This window comes from Cyprinodon variegatus, unplaced genomic scaffold (genome assembly GCF_000732505.1).
Source record: "Cyprinodon variegatus isolate N-32 unplaced genomic scaffold, C_variegatus-1.0 Scaffold248, whole genome shotgun sequence".
Taxonomy (NCBI): Eukaryota; Metazoa; Chordata; class Actinopteri; order Cyprinodontiformes; family Cyprinodontidae; genus Cyprinodon; species Cyprinodon variegatus.
In genome coordinates this window covers 189,477-211,767 of record NW_015150701.1, presented here as the reverse complement: position 1 = coordinate 211,767, position 22,291 = coordinate 189,477, and the positions used below count along the sequence as shown (strand labels likewise).

Below are 22,291 nucleotides of genomic sequence, written 5' to 3'. Positions count from 1 at the left end.
CCATCCATCCATCCATCCATCCATCCATCCATCCATCCATCCATCCATCCATCCATCCATCCATCCATCCATCCATCCATCCATCCATCCATTTTCTTTAGAGGCTTGATCCCAAGGGGGGTCACGAGGGTTGCTGGTGCCTATCTCCAGCTGTCTACGGGCGAGAGGCGGGGTACACCCTGGATGGGTCGCCAATCCATCGCAGCGCCATACAAATATCCGAAAATGAAAATATATCAGCGATAATCCTTTCAGCTGCATAGTATCTAACACCACAAAAACAATCATAAAAAAGAGACTTTCATTCTCAAATGAAGAAACTTCAGTTCTTTAAAAAAAATACCACAATCAAACTAGGAGAGCTACACCAACGTGCAACCAGGTGTAGCACAATTCAAGAATTTTCTCTTTCATAAGCCTTGTTTCTTTCTACTGTCATCTTTTCAGCCCTTTACACCGCAAATAAAGAAACTATTTTCATTTGCAATTTATGGAAATAGTAAGTACAACATTTTCAATATTCTGATGTTCTTCACTGAGCAATTAATGCAAGGGCTAATGTTTTCTCCCCCCATTTTCTCTGCACTTTGCCTTTGTTTCATTAGTTGAGTTCACATTAAACATGATAAGTCCTATTCAGAAAAATAAAAAGTAAACCAATTAGTAAAACACTTGTGATTAATTGCTATGATTTTTTTCTCATTAACACTGCACTTTTCACTGAGATGAGAGAACTTTAGTTACTACTATATATAATTGGCACCACTATATGTGTTCATTTCCTTAAAGGAACTTAAAATGCACTTTCTTTCAAGGAGTGAAGCTAATTTAGAAGTAAATGCTCTTATTTTGACTAAACTAAAGGACCTGATCATTTTCACACCAAGATGCAAATCCAGTTAGAAGCTTGTAGAGAGGATTCCTATTGTTTTCTATCATGGCTAGGCCATTCAACTTTAACTGCAGCTCCGTTGAAAGGCAGTGTACTCTCTGTCCCTCATCATAACCCTCATGATGCTTAGAGTCAGGCTGCACCTCATGTCTTGCTTGGTGAATAAGTTGTTAGCTGTAACATACAATTTGCTCATTCTGAGTCAGCAGGCTTAACTGCTGGCTTCAGCTTGGCTTATGCAGCTATGCCTCCATCGGTTTCTTTGTAAGCAGCCTATTGTAAATACACTGGGCTGCCCTAAAATGAGATATGTACCATATTGTAGCCCAGTACTGGGTACTCAGCATGACTCATTCCATAGTAAATAAGGCAGGTGGATAGATTTAACAGCTATTTTAGACTTTTCCAAAATTAATTAATTGCCAATTCTCCCCTGCCTGTGCGCTTAGCTGAGGAATCATAGTGTGGTGTGAGAGCATGACTTTTTTTCTTCTCTTTCTATACTTATTTTCAGGTTAATAAGAGCTGGAAGTGATTACATAGAACACAATAGAAACAAGTCATAAAAAATTGAAAACTAATATTTTGGGGCTTAATGCAACCTTTTTTTAACACACATGTACTTCTATAAAACATTATTTTTTCCTGAAAACTAAGACTTTCCAGAAAACACGGGATAAATTATGTGCCTGCCTGTCTCCTTTGTCCACCAATCACCTTATCACTGTTTACGGGTTTATGACTTCACCTCATAAGGGCCAGATGAGGTCCAGTGTTCGGCTACATCTATTCACCACAGAAAACCACTTGATTATTCACATGCATTCACTCCAGTATAGCAACGGGATCATGCATAATTCATCTGTGCATATGACGAAGGAAGCAATCAATTCTTGGACAGGATTCAGAGAGAAAGCATTCAATTCCTCGAAAATTATTATCTCTTTGCCTTTTAGTAAAAGTCTAGGTCTATAATCTAATAATTTCCTCAGTGGTTTTTAACTTGACTTACACACTAATGCTACAGCATCAGGAAATCCCTCTTTTTTTTATTCCTTTAATTCCACTGTAAAAGGCTCCAGAAGTTAGATGCAGCACAAAATGTGGGATACTGTGAACACATGTTAAGGGAAATGAAGCTCTGTCAGACTCCATCTGACAGCAGATACATGACTCTTCATGAACACCATCCCCTCTCTATGACAAGAGCTCGTCCTCAACATGGAATGAGAATGTACTTGAATGTACTCGAATATGACCCCTCAAGAGAAGAAGGAAATTGAAGTCATTGTTCCCTCCATGTAGGACATCTCATCTCGTCCCGAGCCTGTAACATCATCAGTGACCCCTCACACCCCACCGTCCTCTGGGAAAGGGCTCCTCCCCATTCGCTACAGGTCCACCAGGTTTTGGAACACCTTTCTCCCTCTCCCAGGGAGAAATTACTTTCATTACATGACTCCATATGTAATAGAGGTGTTTCATACAATATACATAATTAGGGGGTCCCCGCTCCATCTCGCCATCAGTTTGGGGGACCTCGGCCTGGAAAAGGTGGAAGACCCCTGCATTAGAGTCTAGGGTGGTGCCAGCCAGGCCAGCACACGGACAACCAAGAGATTCCCCTTTTAAAAGCTGTCTTCTTTTACGTACCTCAGTTCTTATTGGAAACGCCCACAAAATGTAAAAAAAAAAAACAGAGTTGAAATGTAATTGTGCCGAATTCTTAGGTGTATTCGTCATATGGTCGAATGATTCCTAAAATTCAAAATATATTTTCATAATTCCTGCTGAATTCTTCACATTACTACAGATCAAGCAAAATCTCACAGTTTACCTTTAAATATTTCACCTGTGTCATAACTGCATGTCAGGGCGTCACAAATTAGACCAGACAATGACCAAAATTCCAAGACTCTAACCACATATGAAAGGTTTGCATTTCTGAAAGGATTCCTTTCATTTGTGGAAAGTGTAGAATACTAGCAATGCCTGTCCTGCCTGGAATCATTCTAAACTTGTTCTTAAACTTAAATTCAGACTTTTTCTTTAGATTTAAAAACCTATTGTCCAAGTGAGGGTTTAGTTGCTCCATCATTTGCTCCAAGTGATCATGATACAGTTTTGCGTGATAAGTAGGCCTTTCCTGTGAGTACCGTAATTCATCTAAAAAAAGAAGAATCAAAAAAACTTAAAGGCATCTTATAAGCCTTTTGGGTAGGAATGCAGACATGAATTAATGATTAAAAATAGATGAAAGCATGTATTATTTTAATTTCCATTTCACAGAGCTTTATTGAGAAAGGGAAAACAGATCTGCTGGAATGAAGCTGCAGCACAAACCAGCTTAATGTTAGAGCGTTTTGATCATTTTTAACCATTAAATTAAAAATGTAATTAAAATACTTAAAAAACTAATACTCCTTTTCATTTGGGTTGTGTTTGGCTTTTAATAATAAGCCTTTATAATAAGTAACTTTAAGCACATATCTAACCTAACATATTTGACAAGAATCACAGAAAAGGTTTTGATTCAAGATTTTTATACTGTCCTAATGTGTGATTATGTACACGGATTGGACCAGATTGTTATTCATTCCATAATATGTATTTATGAACATTGTAACAGTTCTGTCATTTGGTAATGTTAGTAGGCGTATAGCAGACACAGGTCAGAATCTTATGATGATATTTTTTCACCCTCTGTCAGTTGAGAGCGATAAGCCTCAGGCTAACAGAGCCATCCCTGTCGCCTCATCGATGTAAAAACTACAAAACCAAAAAAAAAGGCAGTAGGTGTGCAATCTGACACCAACAAACCTAACAGGCAGGGAAAGCTGTCAATCTGACAGGTGCCTTCACTTTGACTTTTATCCCAAATAGTACAACTTATGCGCTCTGTCCATAGCTGGCTTTCCTGCTTATCCATCACCACCCAATGCTACTGATACTCCTTGACTAACAGGAGGAACAGACTGCAGGCTAATAATCTTTCACTTGAGCTCCCATACGACCGAGCCGAGGTGAAAGCAATGGCCTTTTGCTGAATTACCTTCCCTTTAATCAATGACACTGCATCTGAGAAAATATCTCCAGGAGAACGTCACCAGGACTCCGCATCCATCATCCAAGTTGCCGACGGTGCTCATAGAAGGCACAATTGAATCAGTGTGTCAGGATTTATTTAGCATTCTTCAAGAAGTAGAAGGAAGTTAAAATAAAATGACAAATGAGAGTCGCTCCCCGCTGATCGATTACAATCTCATCCATAGCAAAGCAGGAAGGAGGGACACTTCAATCAATATTTCGGATGTATGAATGAAGGAATGTTTTATATGCCCTACTGAATAAATAGATAACTTTATAAGTAAAATAAAAAGGTGTAGAAGAAAATATTCTTTAAGGCACTGTACACAGGTGCATATAGCCTCCTAAAATAGCTTTATTTCTTTATTTCTTGAGAGACATGTTTTTATTTACTTTTCAGGAACATTCAGCTGTTCATGAGCAATCATATCACCCTGGGCAACGGTTTCTCTGTGGCTTATAAAGTCTCTGAACCTCTAAAATTTTTTTGCATATTTCTTTCATCTTACAGTCACAGACTTAATTTCTAAGAGCAAGTTAAACTTTTATTAACGCTTAATGTTTATATTTTGAAAATGAATTTAAACTGTTGTATGTATTACCCCAGAATAAATACTTAGTACAACCTAATTTGGTGAGGGTTTCAACCAGCTGTGCATGTTTGAAATTTGAAGAGACTGAAAAATGTCTGAATTCCTCTTTGCAAAAAAAGCTAAGATTCTGTTAAATATGTAGAAATTAATTAATCAAATTTTTAGTCTCTCCATAGATCCTAATTTGTTAGTTCCTTCTTAAACACTACTGTATGGTTGCTTCAAAAAACATGTTTGCTGGTAATGTGCTCTGATTTAAAAGCAATTTCCAACGTCAGCAGTATTTAACACAACATAAACAAATATTGTGACATATATTGAATAAAAGAAAAAGAGTAGAATTTGGGATATATATATATATATATATATATATATATATGTATATGTACGCAATATAAAGGGTTTGCTGCTTATTAGCAACAATAGGCATCAAGGGTTCAAATAAAGTATTGTTTATCATGGCACAGGTAAGTATATATCCAAAAAGTTGAGTGTGTCATTTCAAAATGAAAAAAGCTCTAATTGATTGGGTTTACAGTGTAACAGCAACACTGGTTTAATGCTTTTCCACGACTCTCTACTCTTCAGTAGAAAAACCACATAAGAACCAGACATGAGTTAATTTATGGTCTTTAAAACTAGAGGTGGAGGAAGGAACATTATCTTTCTTGTTCTCGTTGTCTTTTCACTTAAGTAAGTGTACTGTACCTAAAATCCTTTACTATTTTTCTTTCATTGCTTTGGGTAACATTATGTTATGCAACCCAGCACTAATGGGCCCCTAGTGCTTTTTGCAATTATTTTGTATACTCTTTTAGTTTTTGTGTGTCTTGCGTTTGCTCTGTAAAGTATTATTACCTGCACATGTGCTTTAAAGGTACAAAAAGAAAAGGTGAAGATTCGTTAATTTTTCAAAATGCAGTCCAGAGCGAGCAGCGAGATTAAAAGTTATTACTTTGGAAAGGTTTGTCTTTAAGCTTGTTTCTGTTTAGTCTGTGAGACCATTAGAGCTGCTTCAAAGCAGCTGGAAACAGAGAACACGGAGGAGGATTAGAAAATAACATCACACAGTTCAACATCAAGTTCTTCATCACTTCACTCAGACTGGCAAATATCTCATAGAGCTAGACTTGCTTTGTTGTGGGAAATGGAGAAAAAGCTTTTGCAGTAATTGAGTCCAAGGAAGTTTTCAAAATAAAATCTTTGCAAGAAGCATATAAGGATAAATTAATGTTTTAATGTTTATACTCAATAAACAAAAAAAAAATATTACCATGAAATAGTAACATTAACTTCTAAAACATGAAGCATAGAATAAGAAAAGAAATAAAAACTTAGTTAATAACTTTGTAGTCAAAACCACAAAGCAATTATTTTTTTAGAGCCACTATAATATTTTTTATCTGTCTGGGGAAAATGTTTTGCCTTCTCGTAAAGAAATTCACCAAGTTTCAATTTGTTCTGTTTTTGCACATGTCTCCAATTGCTGTATTTGCACGCTAAGTCTATGTATATTATCTATATATGTATATTTAAGTAAACATTTTCCTTACAGAATACGCCCCCTTTTTGCACAAGATCAAGGGAAGGTACTTTTTAACTGAATCAGAGACGAATCACAATGTTTTGAATAAAACAAGTTTTGAATTAAATTAAAAAATAGGAGACTAAAAAAATCCAACATGTAGGTGCTGCAAATACAAACTACAATGAGAAATTCATTGCACCTATTAACAGAACTATGGGGTTTTTCTGACTATAGACATGTCCTTCTGTCATCATGTATATATATTGAAAACAGTGTTTTCCTCTTTATTAGGATTCTTCATTTCTTTCTTTATCTGCTTACAGTGTTAAAATTAACATCTCTGGAAGATATTTCATTTTCTGACTGATCAAAACATCTCTGCTGTTTTAAAATGGCCAAAAATGTAATTGTGTACAAATCAATCTATTTTCCTCAGAGCAATATTCATAGGACCTAATTCAAATGTGGTTAAACTGCCTATAAACATCATTGGCAGTGTTATGCTGTTTGAGCGGATTTTGTTTTTGTTCAGTTTAAGAATTAGCTGAAAAGGAAAACATGGGGATGGGGTACAAAGTGCACCCCCCCCCAAAAAAACAAAAAAAAACAAAAAACAGAACAATTATTGAAAAACAAGTTCTGCTTAGAGTACATAGTTGTGGACTACTAATTCTTTAGTATTATCACATATTTCAGCATTTTGAAATTTGTACTTTGGAGTTACATTTTAAGATAGAAATGTGAGATTGTGATTTCAGTAGATCCTACAGCGAGCTCAAAGATCAGATGATTATTCTAGGGTGAAAGACATGTGCATAATTACATCCTTAGGACAGGTACTACAGGCCAGATAACAATTAGTCTTGCTAGGAAACGTTTGGTACCTGAGCGTCCATAAGCAGGTGTCTCATCAGTGCCATGGACTTCCTGAGAGTATCCCTCTCTCCTGGGATGAAGGCCTCCTCCTCATCAGCGAGATTACAAGGTCGGGTCACCATGAACTGAGCAATCTGGTCATTCAGGCTGTTTAGAGACTGGACAGCTGCAAAAAATAAAAACAAATATAAAAAGGGGAGTTCTTTAAAGCTAGAGATGGCTCCACATAACTTTTTCATGTCCAATATGATATTGATAATGCAGCCATAAGAATTGACCGATACCATTATCAACATCATCAATATGATTTCAGCATAGATCAATATTGAAATTGATCAAGAGATATAACAAACAGAAAACAACAGTGTATTCCTGATCAATGGGTTGCAATGACAATAAACACAAGGGTATAGAGGCAACATGTCTCTATTCCTTATACCTGAGATTTTAGAAGATGGGCAATATATTTCTAATATGTTTGTTTTGTTGTTGATTTCTGTCCAAAAAAAGATGAATTTGTCCATTGCTTCCTGCAGCCTCTGTGTGTGTCCTTTTCCCACAAGTAGGATTTTATGGATCAGACTTTTGTGATCTGAGACACTTCCTTCATCCATAACTACTGTTCTCTGCCTCTGAATAATCCCTCATTTGGACAAGACAAGCATTATTAGCCTGAATCAATTAAAGAGACTTAGAAATGCACTTTCAGTCCATTATGTAATCCATTCTGTAACGATTGGAGCCGCAGTAATAATGTCTGGTGTGTTTTTCTTTTTCCCAGAATTAACACCATATAGAACTCAGATCTGGAGGGCCGTATTTAGTCCCTAAGAGGGCCAGAATTCAATAAATAGAAAAATTTAATGACGGGATTTCTCAAAAACAATTTTATTCACTGTTAAAATGTGAATTCTTAGAATTAAGAATGACTTTCAAATATGGTCTTACACTACAATGATCAATTCATACATTTGTATTATTTAATGGTTTCTTCGGTGCACTATAAAGAAAATGTAACTGTTACACATCCAAAAGATGCTGATACTGGACTACTTAACCTGCCTGTCAGGGTTTGTTGGAGGTTTTTGAGGACCCAAATGCAGAGATGATGAGGCAGAGATGAATTTTGCTGATTAAATGAAAGATCCAGAGGCAAACAGGGGCAAAAATCCAAAAATACTAGAAACCAAAAAAATCAGAAGATGTGATGCCAAGGAGACACACGTGTAGGGAGTCAAGTAACAACAAAACAAAAAGAAGCAATGAAGAACTGCAGAGGTGGCGTATATATGGGGAAGAGAACAAAAAAATGGGCTAATGAGCTAATAAGGAGCAGGTGTAGATAGACGTAACTAGAAGGGAGCCAAGGGGAAAGGAAACAGGCACAAAGGGGCAACAGAGAGTAACTGAAAAACACAAAATGGCCAGAAAACAACTACCAAGACAGAGAATTACAAAAATAAACCTAAACAGAGGGCAGAACCCTGACACTGCCCAGTAAACCCCGTTTAGATTTTAATCATCATTAATACAAAAGCTTTCGCAGAGACTTATATTGGTAATATCCTATTCAAATGTTTGTATTTTTTATTGAAGAAATAATATCAGATCTGGAATTAGGTGTATAAAGATATCTGGGCTGCTGAGTGGAAGTGACAGATAGTGGAAGTGTGATTCGTCTTTTTATTAGTTATTCCATTTGGCATTTTACCACAATATACTTAAAACACATGTTTACTCTACATGTGCTTTGGATATGTAACACATACTATAGCACCTGATTTGACCTAATATCTTACAGCAGGCCATTTATTTATAGTTTATAAAAAAAATTGTGTTTTTTTATTTCTGTATTTAGGGATTACCTTACAATCTCTATACCGCTGTACAGACTTAGAAGAGAATCTGGACAAGAGTGACAGTAACTGAGGCAATATGTGAGTCACTGGTGGTGACACTCAAGGTCGTTTTATTTAATTTTTTCAACAGAGCGATCAAAGATTTTCTGCTGCACCTTCCAGGCTTTTCTTGACCTACAGAAGCTCAGCAAAAGAGGTATGATAACATGCATAAAGCAGCCCTGCAGGTAGAGCATCATCCTGCTATGAAAACATAGAAGAGAGGGATGGTTGGGTGGGTTTAGGAAGGTGAGGGTAAACTGTTTACAACAGCAGCTGATAACTGGATTCTAATTTCACATTCCCCATTTACAAGGTGGACCTCTGCAGCCAGAAGATTGCCAAACACTCCAGGTAATGGCAGGCTGCTGGTGAAAATGACATGCTGTCAGAGTGGAGAAGCAGACACAGTCTCCCATTTCAATTTTCTCTGTTGAGCATTTTTTTACAGACAGGTGGCTTTTTAAAATGAAAACTTTCTGATGACAACCATGAATAGTCCTATGTCAACACTCCATATCACAAAGCAAAACCTGCCTCTTAGAGTCAAAGGCAAAAAGCACAAGAACAACACTCTACAGCTTATCAAGGCTTTTCTAAAAACTGTTTGCTTCTCACTTGTGAAATTTTGAGGTGCAGAAACTTTCTGGGTTGGTGACATTCCCGATTAATGTTTGACTCCAGCACAGCTCTGAGGTTTATGCATGTTGGAAAAATCCAGACAAGACAACATGAATCCGACCTACAGTACCTGCCAGTTCACCACCAGCAACTTTGAAAATAGCCAGAACAGAACAACTTTTTTCACCAAACTGGTCAGATTCAGCCAAATTTACAAAAGCTTAAGTGTGGCTGCTGGAAGGTCACTGTTGCGATTATTTCATCAGAAGGCCTGATTAAAATGATAACTAAATTTATCACTGTACCACTCACAGCCTACCATCCAGGTGGAGTAAGGTGAAGATGAGAGGGAAGGGAGAGGGGACTTGGTCAGGGAGGGAGCTTGGATCAAAGTCTGCAAGGGCAAACATGAACAAATGGGTGAGGAGACCTGCTGTGATGGCTGGTTTTTAGATGGTAGCCCTAACTCTGTTTCCATCCAATATGCATGCAAATTTTGACAGAACTTTTAAATATTGAACAAAGAAAAATGTAAATTCAGCGTAATGTAGTCAAATGTTGATGCTACACTTGGCTGGAACAAACAGCAGAGGTAGCAAACCAGTGAGGACAACATATCAGTGATGAACGTGCTGCAATTGGGCAAGTTAATTTTCTCATCTCAGCTCGTATTAGTGATACATACCACCCCGAAAGACAACTGCAACTCTAATACTTGTATTCAGGAATGCGTCAGAAAAAACAACAGATCAGTCTTGTGAGGTAAATGTAGGTTTTTTTCAGAAATTATTTGATAAATGGGATTCCATTTCTGTAGGACATTTACTCTATTTTGAAAAAACACCCCAAGCTAGAAAAAATCTTCTTTGCTAAATTTAGTTGGTTGAATCATATCTTGTTGTTTCCATCAAGTTCTAAAGCAGTAATTCAAAATTCACACAAATAAACAGCGATGGAAAAATTTATACTAAAAGAAATAGGAGATAAAACATTTTCCATCACACTTATCCCTGCTGGGGTCACCAGGGATGCTGGTGCCTATCTCCAGCTATTTACAGGCGAGAGTCAGGTTACACCCTGGACAGATTGCTATTCTATCGTAGGGCAACACAAAGAAAAACAACCAATCACACACACACACACACACCTAAGAAGAATTTAAAAAAGACAATTAACCAAAAAGTCATGTTTTTGGACTGTGGGAGAAATCCAGAATACTCGGAGAGAACCCATGCATGCACAGGGAGAACATGCAAACTCAATGCAGGAAGACCCAGGCCAGGAATAAAACCTGGAACCTTCTTGCTGTAAGTCAGCAGTGCTACCCACTGTTCCACTGTGCATCCCGTCAATAAAACAGGATAAGGAAAAAAAGCTCCTGTAGTACGTTTTTTCTCAAACACCAACATGAAGATCAAGAAAAAAATCAGAACACTCCACAATCTATACTTTCCCTCAGAGATGGGGAATTGGATCCAAAAAGTAATCTCATGTATTTATTCTGCTCGGGCATTGAACCAGATGAGTCCAATCTGTAGAGTGAATTAACCTGTGCAGATTGGACTCACCTGTTTCAGTGGCTGGGCAGAACAAACACATGACATAGAGATGATTCGTTAGCTCCAGATCCCTAATCTCTGCTTTCCCTAAATGAATTATTGTTTGTGATTACGATGTGACATCATAGGAAAAAAACACAAGGGTCACCAATCCCTTTGTGAGACATTGTGTCTTTAGTAGAGTTCACCATGTTTATAGTTCAGACTTAAGTCTAGAAACCAGTTGTTATGAAAGGGGCCACTGATTGCGGACGTTAAAGCAGCGTCTTTAGAAACACCTATAAAGGGCTCTATGCACAACGCCTCTACTTCCTGAAGGTAAGGCAGCTCCTTTGTTTCCTGTCTTTCATAACTGGATCAACTGATTAATCCAGGTGTGTCTGGCCATCATCGTCATGGTTACTGAGGTAAGCACACCTGGTTTAATTGGATCATCCAATCTACTGATTTAAATATTTTTCTTTCATCTTAACAACTGCTGTTTGGTCTGCTACTATTCTGTTTGTTTTCTTCCCTGTTTTTTCCTGAACTCACATTTTGCAAACACCTTGCTCCTCTCCTTCCTCTCTAACTCTAAGGACTGGCAGTCATAACATGGATTGTATTTAACAAGATGATATATACAGTTGTGCTTTAAAGTTTAGACACACTCCCGTTAAAGAAAAGGCAACATTCAGTTCAATAACTAGAAACTGAAAAAAGATAAAGGTTTACTAAATAAATCGAACTATTGAGTTGTGGTTTTAAAAATTATAAAACAAACAACACAGTCCTAGACCCGTTAGAGCATGTTGCTCATGAACATTTCACCAACAATCAATCAAAAGAAATCTGAAATCTGAAAATTTCAGAAATACCCTGATGGCAGTGATTCCCTCAAAGTGTTGCTTTTAGAATCCCCATCATGCATATTTACTTGTTTTTTCTTTAAATTATCAATATTTTTGTTGAATCACAACTCAAAATTAATGTAATGATTTAAAAAGAAATTTAAATTTATTATTTCTTGTCAATGTCAACTTTTTTCACTGACAGCTGATTCTTTTTGAGATATTTTTAAACAAAGTACTGAATAGTTTTTAACATTTCATAGCTTTTTTTTGTTTTTATATTTTAAAAAGTGCATACAGTTAAAAAAAAAAGTAACTTGGAATTTAGGGGTGCTTTGATTCAATTTAGGGGTCTTACAGTACACCCAAAATTGGCTAAAAATGCTTTTGAATGGCAAGACTTAAAATTAATTTCAACACTTGTATTTAGGTAGTAAAGTTTAAAAAAGAAAGCCATGTGTGTAAAAGTATCTGGGATGTGTTCATTCCTAGCATCTCTTTATCTTGATTGTTTAGAAGGTAAGATTACCATGACGTGATGGCATGTAATCATTTAAATCAGAGGGATATTGTATTTTTTTGTGAAGCACACTCCCACACACAGGTGGCCCACGGTGGCTGCTGACTGTGAGATGTAGACAGCTCATTACAATCCTTGTAGCCACCCACTGCAGAAAAACAACATCAATAATGAGAGTCTAATGAGGCATGTTGGTGTTTAGTCAGCCGGTACAGTGTTTCTGAAAAGAGGATTTAATCTCCATATTTAAAAAAAAAATTACAAAACTCTCATAACACGATGTCCCTGCACATAGAGAAGTATCACGGCATATTTCAGGGGACTTTAAGATTTATAATTGTGCCATCACTGGAGCCCTTGTTTAATTTAGATGTCTAAACAAAACAGTTAAATGTGTTTAGATAGCTCAGATCTGAAGAAAATATGCTAAAAATTCGATAAGAAATTTTCAGCTTGTGCTAGATTTGTAGAGCACTCCGTTGGGTAGTCAGATCGTCTCAGCCAAAGCAATTTGAAGTAGCTCCAAACATGTTGCTTTACAATCCCAAAAGGACTTGGAAACAGATGAAAGGATTAAAGAGTTTCTGAAAATCCACACCAATCTCAAGAGAGTGGACTCAGCCACATTTTAATCAGATCACAGCTAAATAATCACAGCAGACTGTCCCACTAACAGGAGAATGATCCTAGGTCAGGAGGTTGTTCTTTAGGGTTTCTCACTGAATAAACCTGCCATGCTTTCAGTAAAGAAGGCTTAATTGTGGAAAATATGGAAAAATCTCCTAAGCGTTAAATCCATGATGTGATTGCTTTTTTATCTTTCATCAACATTTGTTTTTCTATTTTCCCAAGAATCTCTGACACTTTATACAAAGCATGCTGCTACAGAGTGGAAGAGTGGGTAGCAAGAAGGTTCCGGGTTCAGTTCTCAGAGAGTTGTCTCTCTGTTGCCTTGCAATGGACTGGCAACCTGTCGAGGGTGTACCCCGCCTGTCGCCCTTTGACAGCTGGTGATAGGCACCAGCACCCCTCATGATGCCAGCAGGGATAAGCATGATGGAAAATGGATGGATTCAAAATAAACAGGAAAGGCTTCCTTCATTTGATATTCAGGTAACACTATGAATAGATCATCTTCATGAAAACAACTTTGCGCTCAAAATATTCCAGCGGAAGTTTGCTCAGTAAAGCTAAATTATTGCAGAGGAATTGCCCATTGGCTATTCTAGGGAAGATGATATAACTGCGAAGGGATTGCTTTGAAGGCAAGCTTATTTGAGCAACCAAAAGGTTGAGATTCCATCTTTATACACTCATTGAAACATAAATTAGATCCTATAAAACCTTTAAAATTGACCTAAATAAGTTGTTGTTCTGTCTCTCAGTTGCTGTCATTGTTGAGGATTTTTTGGCACACACTACCTTTCAACAGTGTTGCAATCCATGAGGCTTACTGGTGTATGAAGGTTCAGAGTTTGATTGGACCACTGCAACATATGTCAAATCTATGTGGGAGACAATTTTATATAAAACTGCTGTAGTTATTAGTCATGGTTAGGAAAGCAAGAGCAAGGGGGGTGATAATATGCTTGGGTAGTGTTTGTAGCAAATTGTGAAGTACATGCTGAATCAGTGTTTGTAAGCAAGTGCTTGGACTTTTAGAACAAGACACAACTAGTGACAACATAAACCTTCCTTTAACAGAGTACAAATCCTCTTATCTGTTGGTTGGTTTATTTAAACTGAAAAGGTTTGTGGTTGAAGAGTTAAGTGCTTCAGGGCAGCTTGGGGGAAAAAAATATTCGCATGAAGTCTGCAGGGTAGACTTCCTGCAGAGTTGCAGTAAAAAACTCCCAAAACATCCAAACATCTGTTTTGTTAGACAATAACCAAGCACTTAAAACCCTCCTCATTACCTCATTAGCTTTAAAAATATCCAAATTAATTCAAAGAAAAGCATTTTTCTTAGAAAAGTGTTTGTTAGTGGACTTTTTTCATATTTTGTTGTAATACATCCCCAGACTTCACTGTTTTTATTAGGCTGTTATTTCACAGACCAGTACAGAAGATATTTCTGTGGTCAGAATATGATACATGGTTTTTAGATGTTTTAATAAGTAAATATCTGACGTAAATGACATGGATCATGAGCCTGGAGGTAAAAACTGATCGCTGCAAGTGTCTTGACCTGTGATGCACAAGTAATGCAAAATGCAGAATTGAAAGCCAGAGCAATGCAGACATTGATACAGTGCCCAAAAACTATGATCTAGTAAGGGTAGCACCACTTCAAAGTATTTTACTTAAGCAACAGTAAAAAGTAACCATCTGATAAAATCCCCAGTAAGAATAAAATATTATATTTAAAAAAAGGTTTGGGTAGGTAGCTGCTTTATTATAATATTATTTCAACTATTATTTTTATTAAGTCAATTCATATTTGCCTAAAACTGATCATGTAAGCCAGTAAATAGAAATGCAAAGCAACAATGCAAAGGAAATCTATTAAAATACTGTTTCATATAAACCCGAGACTGCAAGAAGCTAATCTCCAGCTCCAAAAAAAGCATCATGAAAATACTAGGATGAAATCAGATTCACCATAATCTACAGGATTTTAGATTAATGCATTCACTGAGACTTTTGATCAAACACTTCTCTCAACATCTCCCTAGTGGCTCTCTGCCACACTACAACAGCATCTCTTCACAGAAAATCTTATCCGCAAACGTAAAATATGTAGATGCACTTTCAGGCAAAAAAAAGAAAAAAAATCTAAGCAGAGGAGATAAAAGCCTTTCTGGCACTCCTCAATTGAGCTATCATAATCTCAGCATGACAACTTCTACATGAGAACATGGAAACCTGAAGACTGGCTTCACGATGCTTGTGGCAACATTGCCACCATCTGGTAGCCCTGACACCCACTCAAACAGTGAGATAAAAACATCTATCCTTTTTATATTTTATTGGAAGTTTGATCCATTATAACTTTTATCACCATTGTAAGGCATATTCCAGTGAATTATTAGACATTTTGAAGGGAAGCTATTTGTTGAACCCAATCTTTTGAAGGTTTTATCTTCTAAAATAAATCTACTTTAATAATATGCAATTACCTACAATAATAGCAGGAAAAACTACAAGAAGAAAGGACATCTCACATCCTTCCTGACACTAATTCATGACTAAGTAATGATCGGTCCTTCAGATCGCATTTTACATTGGTTTAAAGGGTAAGGCTGATTTGGCATTACTTTGATCATTGTGCCATCTAGTGAGAAGAAAAAAAGAGACCAGTACCAACAAATACATTCTACTCTTCTGCTCTCTGATTCAAAGACTCCAGGAACACAAAAGCTCACGGTGGGGGGTCAGATCATTGACTGGACATAAAACTCTGATGGCTTTGATAATCCTCCAACAGATGAAACCCTTATACACCAAATTCATCCACTCAGTTTCAATAAAACACACATACTCAAACACAGGTAGCTGATTTCCATCTTTACTTATATTAAGTGAAGGGGAGTCAGAGAGAGAGAACAATATCTGCTTGAACAAAGGGTTAGAAGTCAGTTAGTGGGCTGTTTAAGAGCCCTTCTGCGTTAAATGCAAACATGCATTATGTCTTTCATAACATCTCAAATAGATTACAGGGGAAGAGAATGTAAAGCCAGCATAGGGAAAGGTGAAAAGAATACATGTAATATCTTTAATAAGTTCCTCCTTGTTCTTTACTGCAATCTGCCTCATATACATAGCTTACTTCAAATATCTCCTACTGCGATTATGATGAATAAATCTTCAAAAGTGCCTTGCTGAGTAGGTGGAAGAAAAACAACATTAATGACAGCCACAGCGCTGAAGACGAAATACATTTTATTCCCCTTGCGTTCTTTTGTTTGGTCTGACAGCCTGAAACTTTTCTCTGTTATGCAAAAGAGCTCTCCTCCTAAACCTAGATGCTAATACTGCACCTTGTACAGTTATGGGCACATATGCTAAGTGGTTTAGACAATCTTCAGATAGGTTGGGGATACTGATATATGGTATGATATAATATATTATATTTATGATTAAAAAAAAAGGAAAATCTAACTTTCACATTGTGCTAAGTTATTTCATGGACAAAAAAGTCCAACATTAGGATATATCAGACAATGTAACACGTGTTTCAAATGGGAAAGATAAGCAAAGATGAAATTAAAAGCATCTTTCTTTTTTTGCCAGAAACCAAATGTCCAGCTATGTAAGTGTATGTATTGTCCACAACTTAAACACAGGTTTATCTGTGTGCTAGAGGAGGCTGTAGAAATGATGCTGAAGCTGCATTCATCCAACCACTTTGAAGACATTTTGGTTAACATCAGCAACAAATATGCAGACATGTTTGCACGTAAACAAGAAGCAGTCTTAGCTGTTTCTCACTGCAGTTTTAAAAGATGAAAACATAAAAAAAAGTTCTGAAGACACTAGTGGCAAAGAGAATAAAATAAGTGTCTCTTCGTCTGCTGCACTGAGAAGGGGAAATGAGAATCCTCTCGTCTTTACACAGCCGAGGTTAACCAACGCTTGTTAGAGAGGGGTTGTGTGAGCTCACATATGACATTTCAAAATCCAAAGGCTTCATGCTGGAGTGCGTTTCAAAAGCTGGGGCTACAAGCAGCATCAGTGACAAGCCTTCTACCAATTAGGACTGTTTTTGCGAGCGCCTGAACCCGTCTTTTAGGACAGAAGAAAGTGGGTCAGAGGAGCTGCATATCTCTGTGCTGCAGCACAATGACAGGTAGAGCACATAACTCACAAACTTTAAGTAAGAAAGAGGGGGATTAAACAGTCAAACTTTAAATTAGCTTTATTAATATTGGGTGACGGTTCTGAACCATTATTATTATAGCTGCTTTGAAGCCGTAAATTCAGGTTTCCAAGCAGGTGTCTTCTAATGGATGTGCAGATATTGCCCCTATCAGTCATTAAAAAGCTTTTTTTTCTCAAGGTAAACAGCTCGGCGAGTTCAAAGGCACATCAAATCAACATTTTTACCAAGTTAGACACTCCTGTGAGGTGGAAACTGTTGCCAGCGCGTTCTGTGGGCTTTTTGACTCCTCTCTCACATCAAACACTGAGAACTCTCCATATTCACATGGCTGCTGCTCATGAGCCTGAGGAGAACAGGGAGCAGAGTGCTGTTTAATGATGCTCAGCATGTCTCTATATGAGAGAGAGTCTGCCGAGGACAGAGCCAACTGAGAAGACATCAGAGCTGAGGTGGAGAGTGCCAGAAACCACTTGACTTAATAGCTGATGGTCTGCTGTGGATGTGAACCAGGTCAGAGCAAGTGACTCTGAATTTACCAGGGTGTTTAATATGTATGATCTCAAATCTCTCTACTTGCTTGGTGTGACTTGTCCAACGAGGACCCAAAAACAGTCAAATAAGTAACTCTAAATCATGTAACAGACTCTGCATCAAACTGAGCACGTCACTGTGCATTTTTTGAACCATGTTTTTTCTCCCACAATATTTACATTTGATCACTGCTGTACTTTAAGAAAATGGAAATATCATGAGAGCTGTACAAAATGAAATTTTGTTTTGTATGCACTGTGTGTACAAAAAGAACAATAAAGGCTGTCTGAGTGCAAGTTTGCAGAAAAAAAGGAAATAATAAACTGAGCCTCAGGCTGAAGGAAAAGGAGATTTAAGTGACGTCGAATGTGTCATGGTCCGGGGCTGGTCCGAGTATTTTAACAAAAACTGCTGAAATTTCTCTAATTCTCTTATTTCCAGAGAAGGGACCAAGGAAGAGAAAACAAACTGTGAGAAGCAGCCATCTGGGAGACAATGTCTTGTTGATGTCAGAAGTCATTACGTATCATTTAAACAAACAGTGGCCTCTTCAGTGATAATGACTGTAATCTGTTCCCGGTACCAAAATCTCTGTCAGCAGAATGAGCACATCCCTGGAGTGGCTTTAGCCTCTGTGGTGTCCTAAATTGTTTCTGCTGTGTTGTGTGTGTTAAGAGGAGAGCCAAACCTCAGAAAAAAAACATTAGATTAGCATTGTAATGGTTTGATGGTGGAAAAAGAGGGAAAAAGCCCTCTTTAAGGTACCTTCTTCTGCAACCACAAATAACTGCATGCATCAAAGAACTGAGCATTTTTTTCATGAACATGGAAGAAATATGACTTGATTGTATGATTAAAAGGGGCAGATATGTCAGATCAAAATGCATAAATTCAAGAAATAATCTAAATAATAGGAAAAGACAGAAGAAAAGAAAAGACGGAGAAAGATAATACACAATACAGGACTGGTCTGAATAAAGACATTATGCAATATATGGAATTAAACAGCAGTGCACAAGTGGGCCCACACAGTACATGTGACACTGAAGAGATTATTTAGACAGAGATGATGGCTAAAACTGCATTACTAACAAATAATGGAAAGAGACATATTGGAATGTCTCTGAAACATTGAGAGAATGAGAACAACACCAGAAGACAAATGATCCAAAAACCTATAAACACAGAAATAAAACTGAGGATTACTGAATTACTATTGGATGGCTAGAGAACGAAAAACACATTTTTGAAAAATGATGCTCAGAGACACCTGCTGCAAACGAGGAAATGAACAAGTAACTTTCTAGAAGAATTACAGTAGAGTTGTCATCAACTGGCTCTGGAAAAAAAAAAAGAAAGATAAACCACAGACCTTATCAGATATCATCCAAGCAATAAATGTATTTAAAAAAAAACAACATGCATCTCCTCAGAGATTTGTTACCCTGCAGAATGGCACAAGACCTTTAAATATGAGTCAACACCTGCACACCAGTCCTTATTTAACTGGACTAATACAAATTGCAAATAAATGCAAATAACGGGCAGAGGCAACTATTTCAGTGATTTTAAAACAGGTAGAGACAATGACAGATGCAAAAGTTAAACACTGATCTCAATGATCTATATGATATATATATATATATATATATATATATATATATATATATATATATATATAAATACACAGAATTAATAGCTGAGCATCAACCAGGATTTATATGAAGCTGCTAAACATAGCGACATGTCTAAAGAACTTAGCAAATAATGAAAACACAAAAGCAGAAGTGAAAGCTAGCACTGTTTATTATCCATGCAGAAAATAACATTTGGTACAATATTTTTTCAAACATGCATTTATAAAATTATTTTGTCATGTAAATACAAAAATAACACAATTCCAAGGCACATAAACAAAACAGCTGGATTAAAACGGGAAATGAATGAAGAGAATATTTAGAGTACAGTTAGGAATGATAATGATGTTTTATCAATGATCCATAAAGAGAAAGCTAACTTCCCACCTCTTTACAAGATTATAACGGTATGACACATTGTTGGACATCTAGTTATTGTGGTAATCTCATACCTACAATCAATAGTCCAAAAAAAAAATCTAAAATAAAAGAAAATTATTCTTCCAGACATCTAATCTAATATTGTCGTTTCCAACAAAAATTACAGAATCTTGCAGATCCTCCAAAATTAATCCAACTTGATGTTTTATTTTTATCTTCTCCAGGCCCAAGTATAAACACATTCATATTCACCATGGTGCGATGATGCAGGTTGTTTCAATTTTACCACACATGGGGTGCACATTGTTTAGCCTCCAGAAAACAGGTGTTAATTAGAGATCATATCCTTTTTGACAGGACGAATTGCTCCAAAACAGTGTTGTTTTCGTCAACGATGACTAACTTATTTTGTCTGTGTCCTTTTTTTCATGACTATAACAAAAACTGACAAGCTCAATATGGATCTTTTATGACTGCTGCTGTATCCTGTTTGGATACGCCCACATGGATCATGGCAGCAGCTGTAGGAGAGAAAATAACCGGGAATCATCCGGTACTGCTCGCTCAACTCTGACAAACTCTGCTCTTCCAGCTGTGCTTGTGCAGAAATGTGTCTTTGCGCAGCTTAGCTCAGAGACAACGCGTTACACTTCACACTGATGGTTCGATCTCAGCAGTATGTCTCTTCCTGCTCTCGCTTCTTAATAAACTATATGTGGTTGATCATCCGCTGCCAAGCGTAAAAAAAATCCTTTAGTCTATTAAGATTTATTTTATTCCAGCTCACAAGAGGTAATGTTAAACATTCTTAAGTTTCTACCAAAAGGAATCCCTAAATTATATCCAAAGAAAATATTTAATTGCATACTGTTGATTTTTGGATAAAGAGCCAGGTGAAAAGGTATATAGATCTTCGAATATTTCTCTCTAATAGTTCTTGTTTCTATCTATCAATATATTATGTAAATATTTCTTTTTATTGTCCTAAAAACATTTGCTATGTTTCCTTTGAATAATTCAACATTTTAGTTAGCATATTAATTACAAGGCATTACAGGGCAATTATGTAGGTTCTCTCTGTATTTTTTTTTTATATCAAAACTCTGTTAATTTAAATCTACTTTGACCCCTGAGCAGCAGTAACCAAGAGGTAAATTAAAGAAATAAAGCCAAAATTGCCAAAGTAGTAAAAAGATTGTTTTTGTTCTTTCCTTTTTTGGAGGAATGAAGATTTTATTGATCTGTGTGTAATGCATAATTTGCAGTAGATCAGGAAGCATTTGCTTTTGAATGGAAACCTTGTATGTTTATACCCATATATAATAATAATAATTGAACGTTATTGATCTCACATTGGAGAAATGTACTTCTCTATTTAACCCATCCCCTTGAGGAGCAGGGCTGCCATCGTGGGGCGCCCGAGGAGCTGTGTGGGGTTAAGGGTCTTGCTCAGAGACTCAGAGTGGCAGACTGTGGGAGTGGGGCTCGAACTCTGTGTGGTTAGGGCATAACCACCTCAGGCTGCCACTCTCCTTATTGTACATTTTGTTATTGTCTGCCTGCTATATTAATCAATATGGTGTGTTAAACTAGATCTGCTATTTTCCCTGCTTTTGTGAAAAACTTTTTTTTATAAAGTAGGGCATCAATTCATAAAAAACCTTTATTTGAATTCTATAAATTTAAGTTTTCTGCCCAACAGCAATGATGAACTGCACGGCAGCATTCTATACCCAGAAATTCTAGTATCTATAAAGAGCTGACAGTCTGGTAAAGAATCTGGTTGTTATTCAAAATTGTTAACTTTTTTTCCACATAAAACTGTGCAAAACTACACTAAAACTGTCACATATCGTAACGACTAAAATGCAACCAAGACTGTCCTGAAGACTATGACCAAATCTAAGATGGCTGTCAAAAACCACATTGGTCCAAATAGACATACAACAAACATAGAATTTAGAGCCATCTGCATTTAATGGTATTTAGTGGAGTTTTATTCATCTAATAGAATAGAATAGAAAATGTCTTTATTGTCCTACAATGGGGAAATTGTGGTGTGCAGCAGCAAAAGCTTTACAGCATAATTGATCACACAAATGTGTATAAAAATAACAGAACAGGTGGCAGATAAAGAAAATAATAATAATAAAATACTGTACTGTACAGTGTTTTTACAAATATAAATACCCGAAGAATAAATAATCAATATACAGCTGTGGACAGTAGTCGATATTTAAAAATAGCAGCAACACCAGAGATGTGCAAAAGAACAGCAGCATGTTATTTAACTGACTAAGACAAAAACTGCTAAATCAGTATGAATTTATCAACTTATTGAGGTTATTGGAGCAGTGATGGTTATAAAGTCTAACAGCTGCTATGAGGAAGGATCTGTGATAAATGCTAGAGCTCTTTAGAGTCTATAATAAATCTTTACCTGATTCACACATCGTACCAAAGACCTTCAGCCAGAATAGAGATAAATGGAAACCTGACCAAAAAACCAAACATTG

At 36.7% G+C, this 22,291-nt stretch overlaps 1 protein-coding gene across 2 annotated transcripts in view; it reads right to left on the bottom strand.

Annotated features, from left to right (window-relative positions):
• LOC107089352 (kazrin-like) overlaps window positions 1-22,291 on the bottom strand; it is a 149,690-nt gene that overhangs the window by 112,611 nt on the left and 14,788 nt on the right. For both annotated transcript variants that reach the window (XM_015382091.1, XM_015382089.1), the window contains exon 2: window positions 6,985-7,142. In XM_015382091.1, the coding sequence (XP_015237577.1) occupies window positions 6,985-7,142 (158 nt within the window). The remainder of the gene's footprint in view (window positions 1-6,984; window positions 7,143-22,291) is intronic.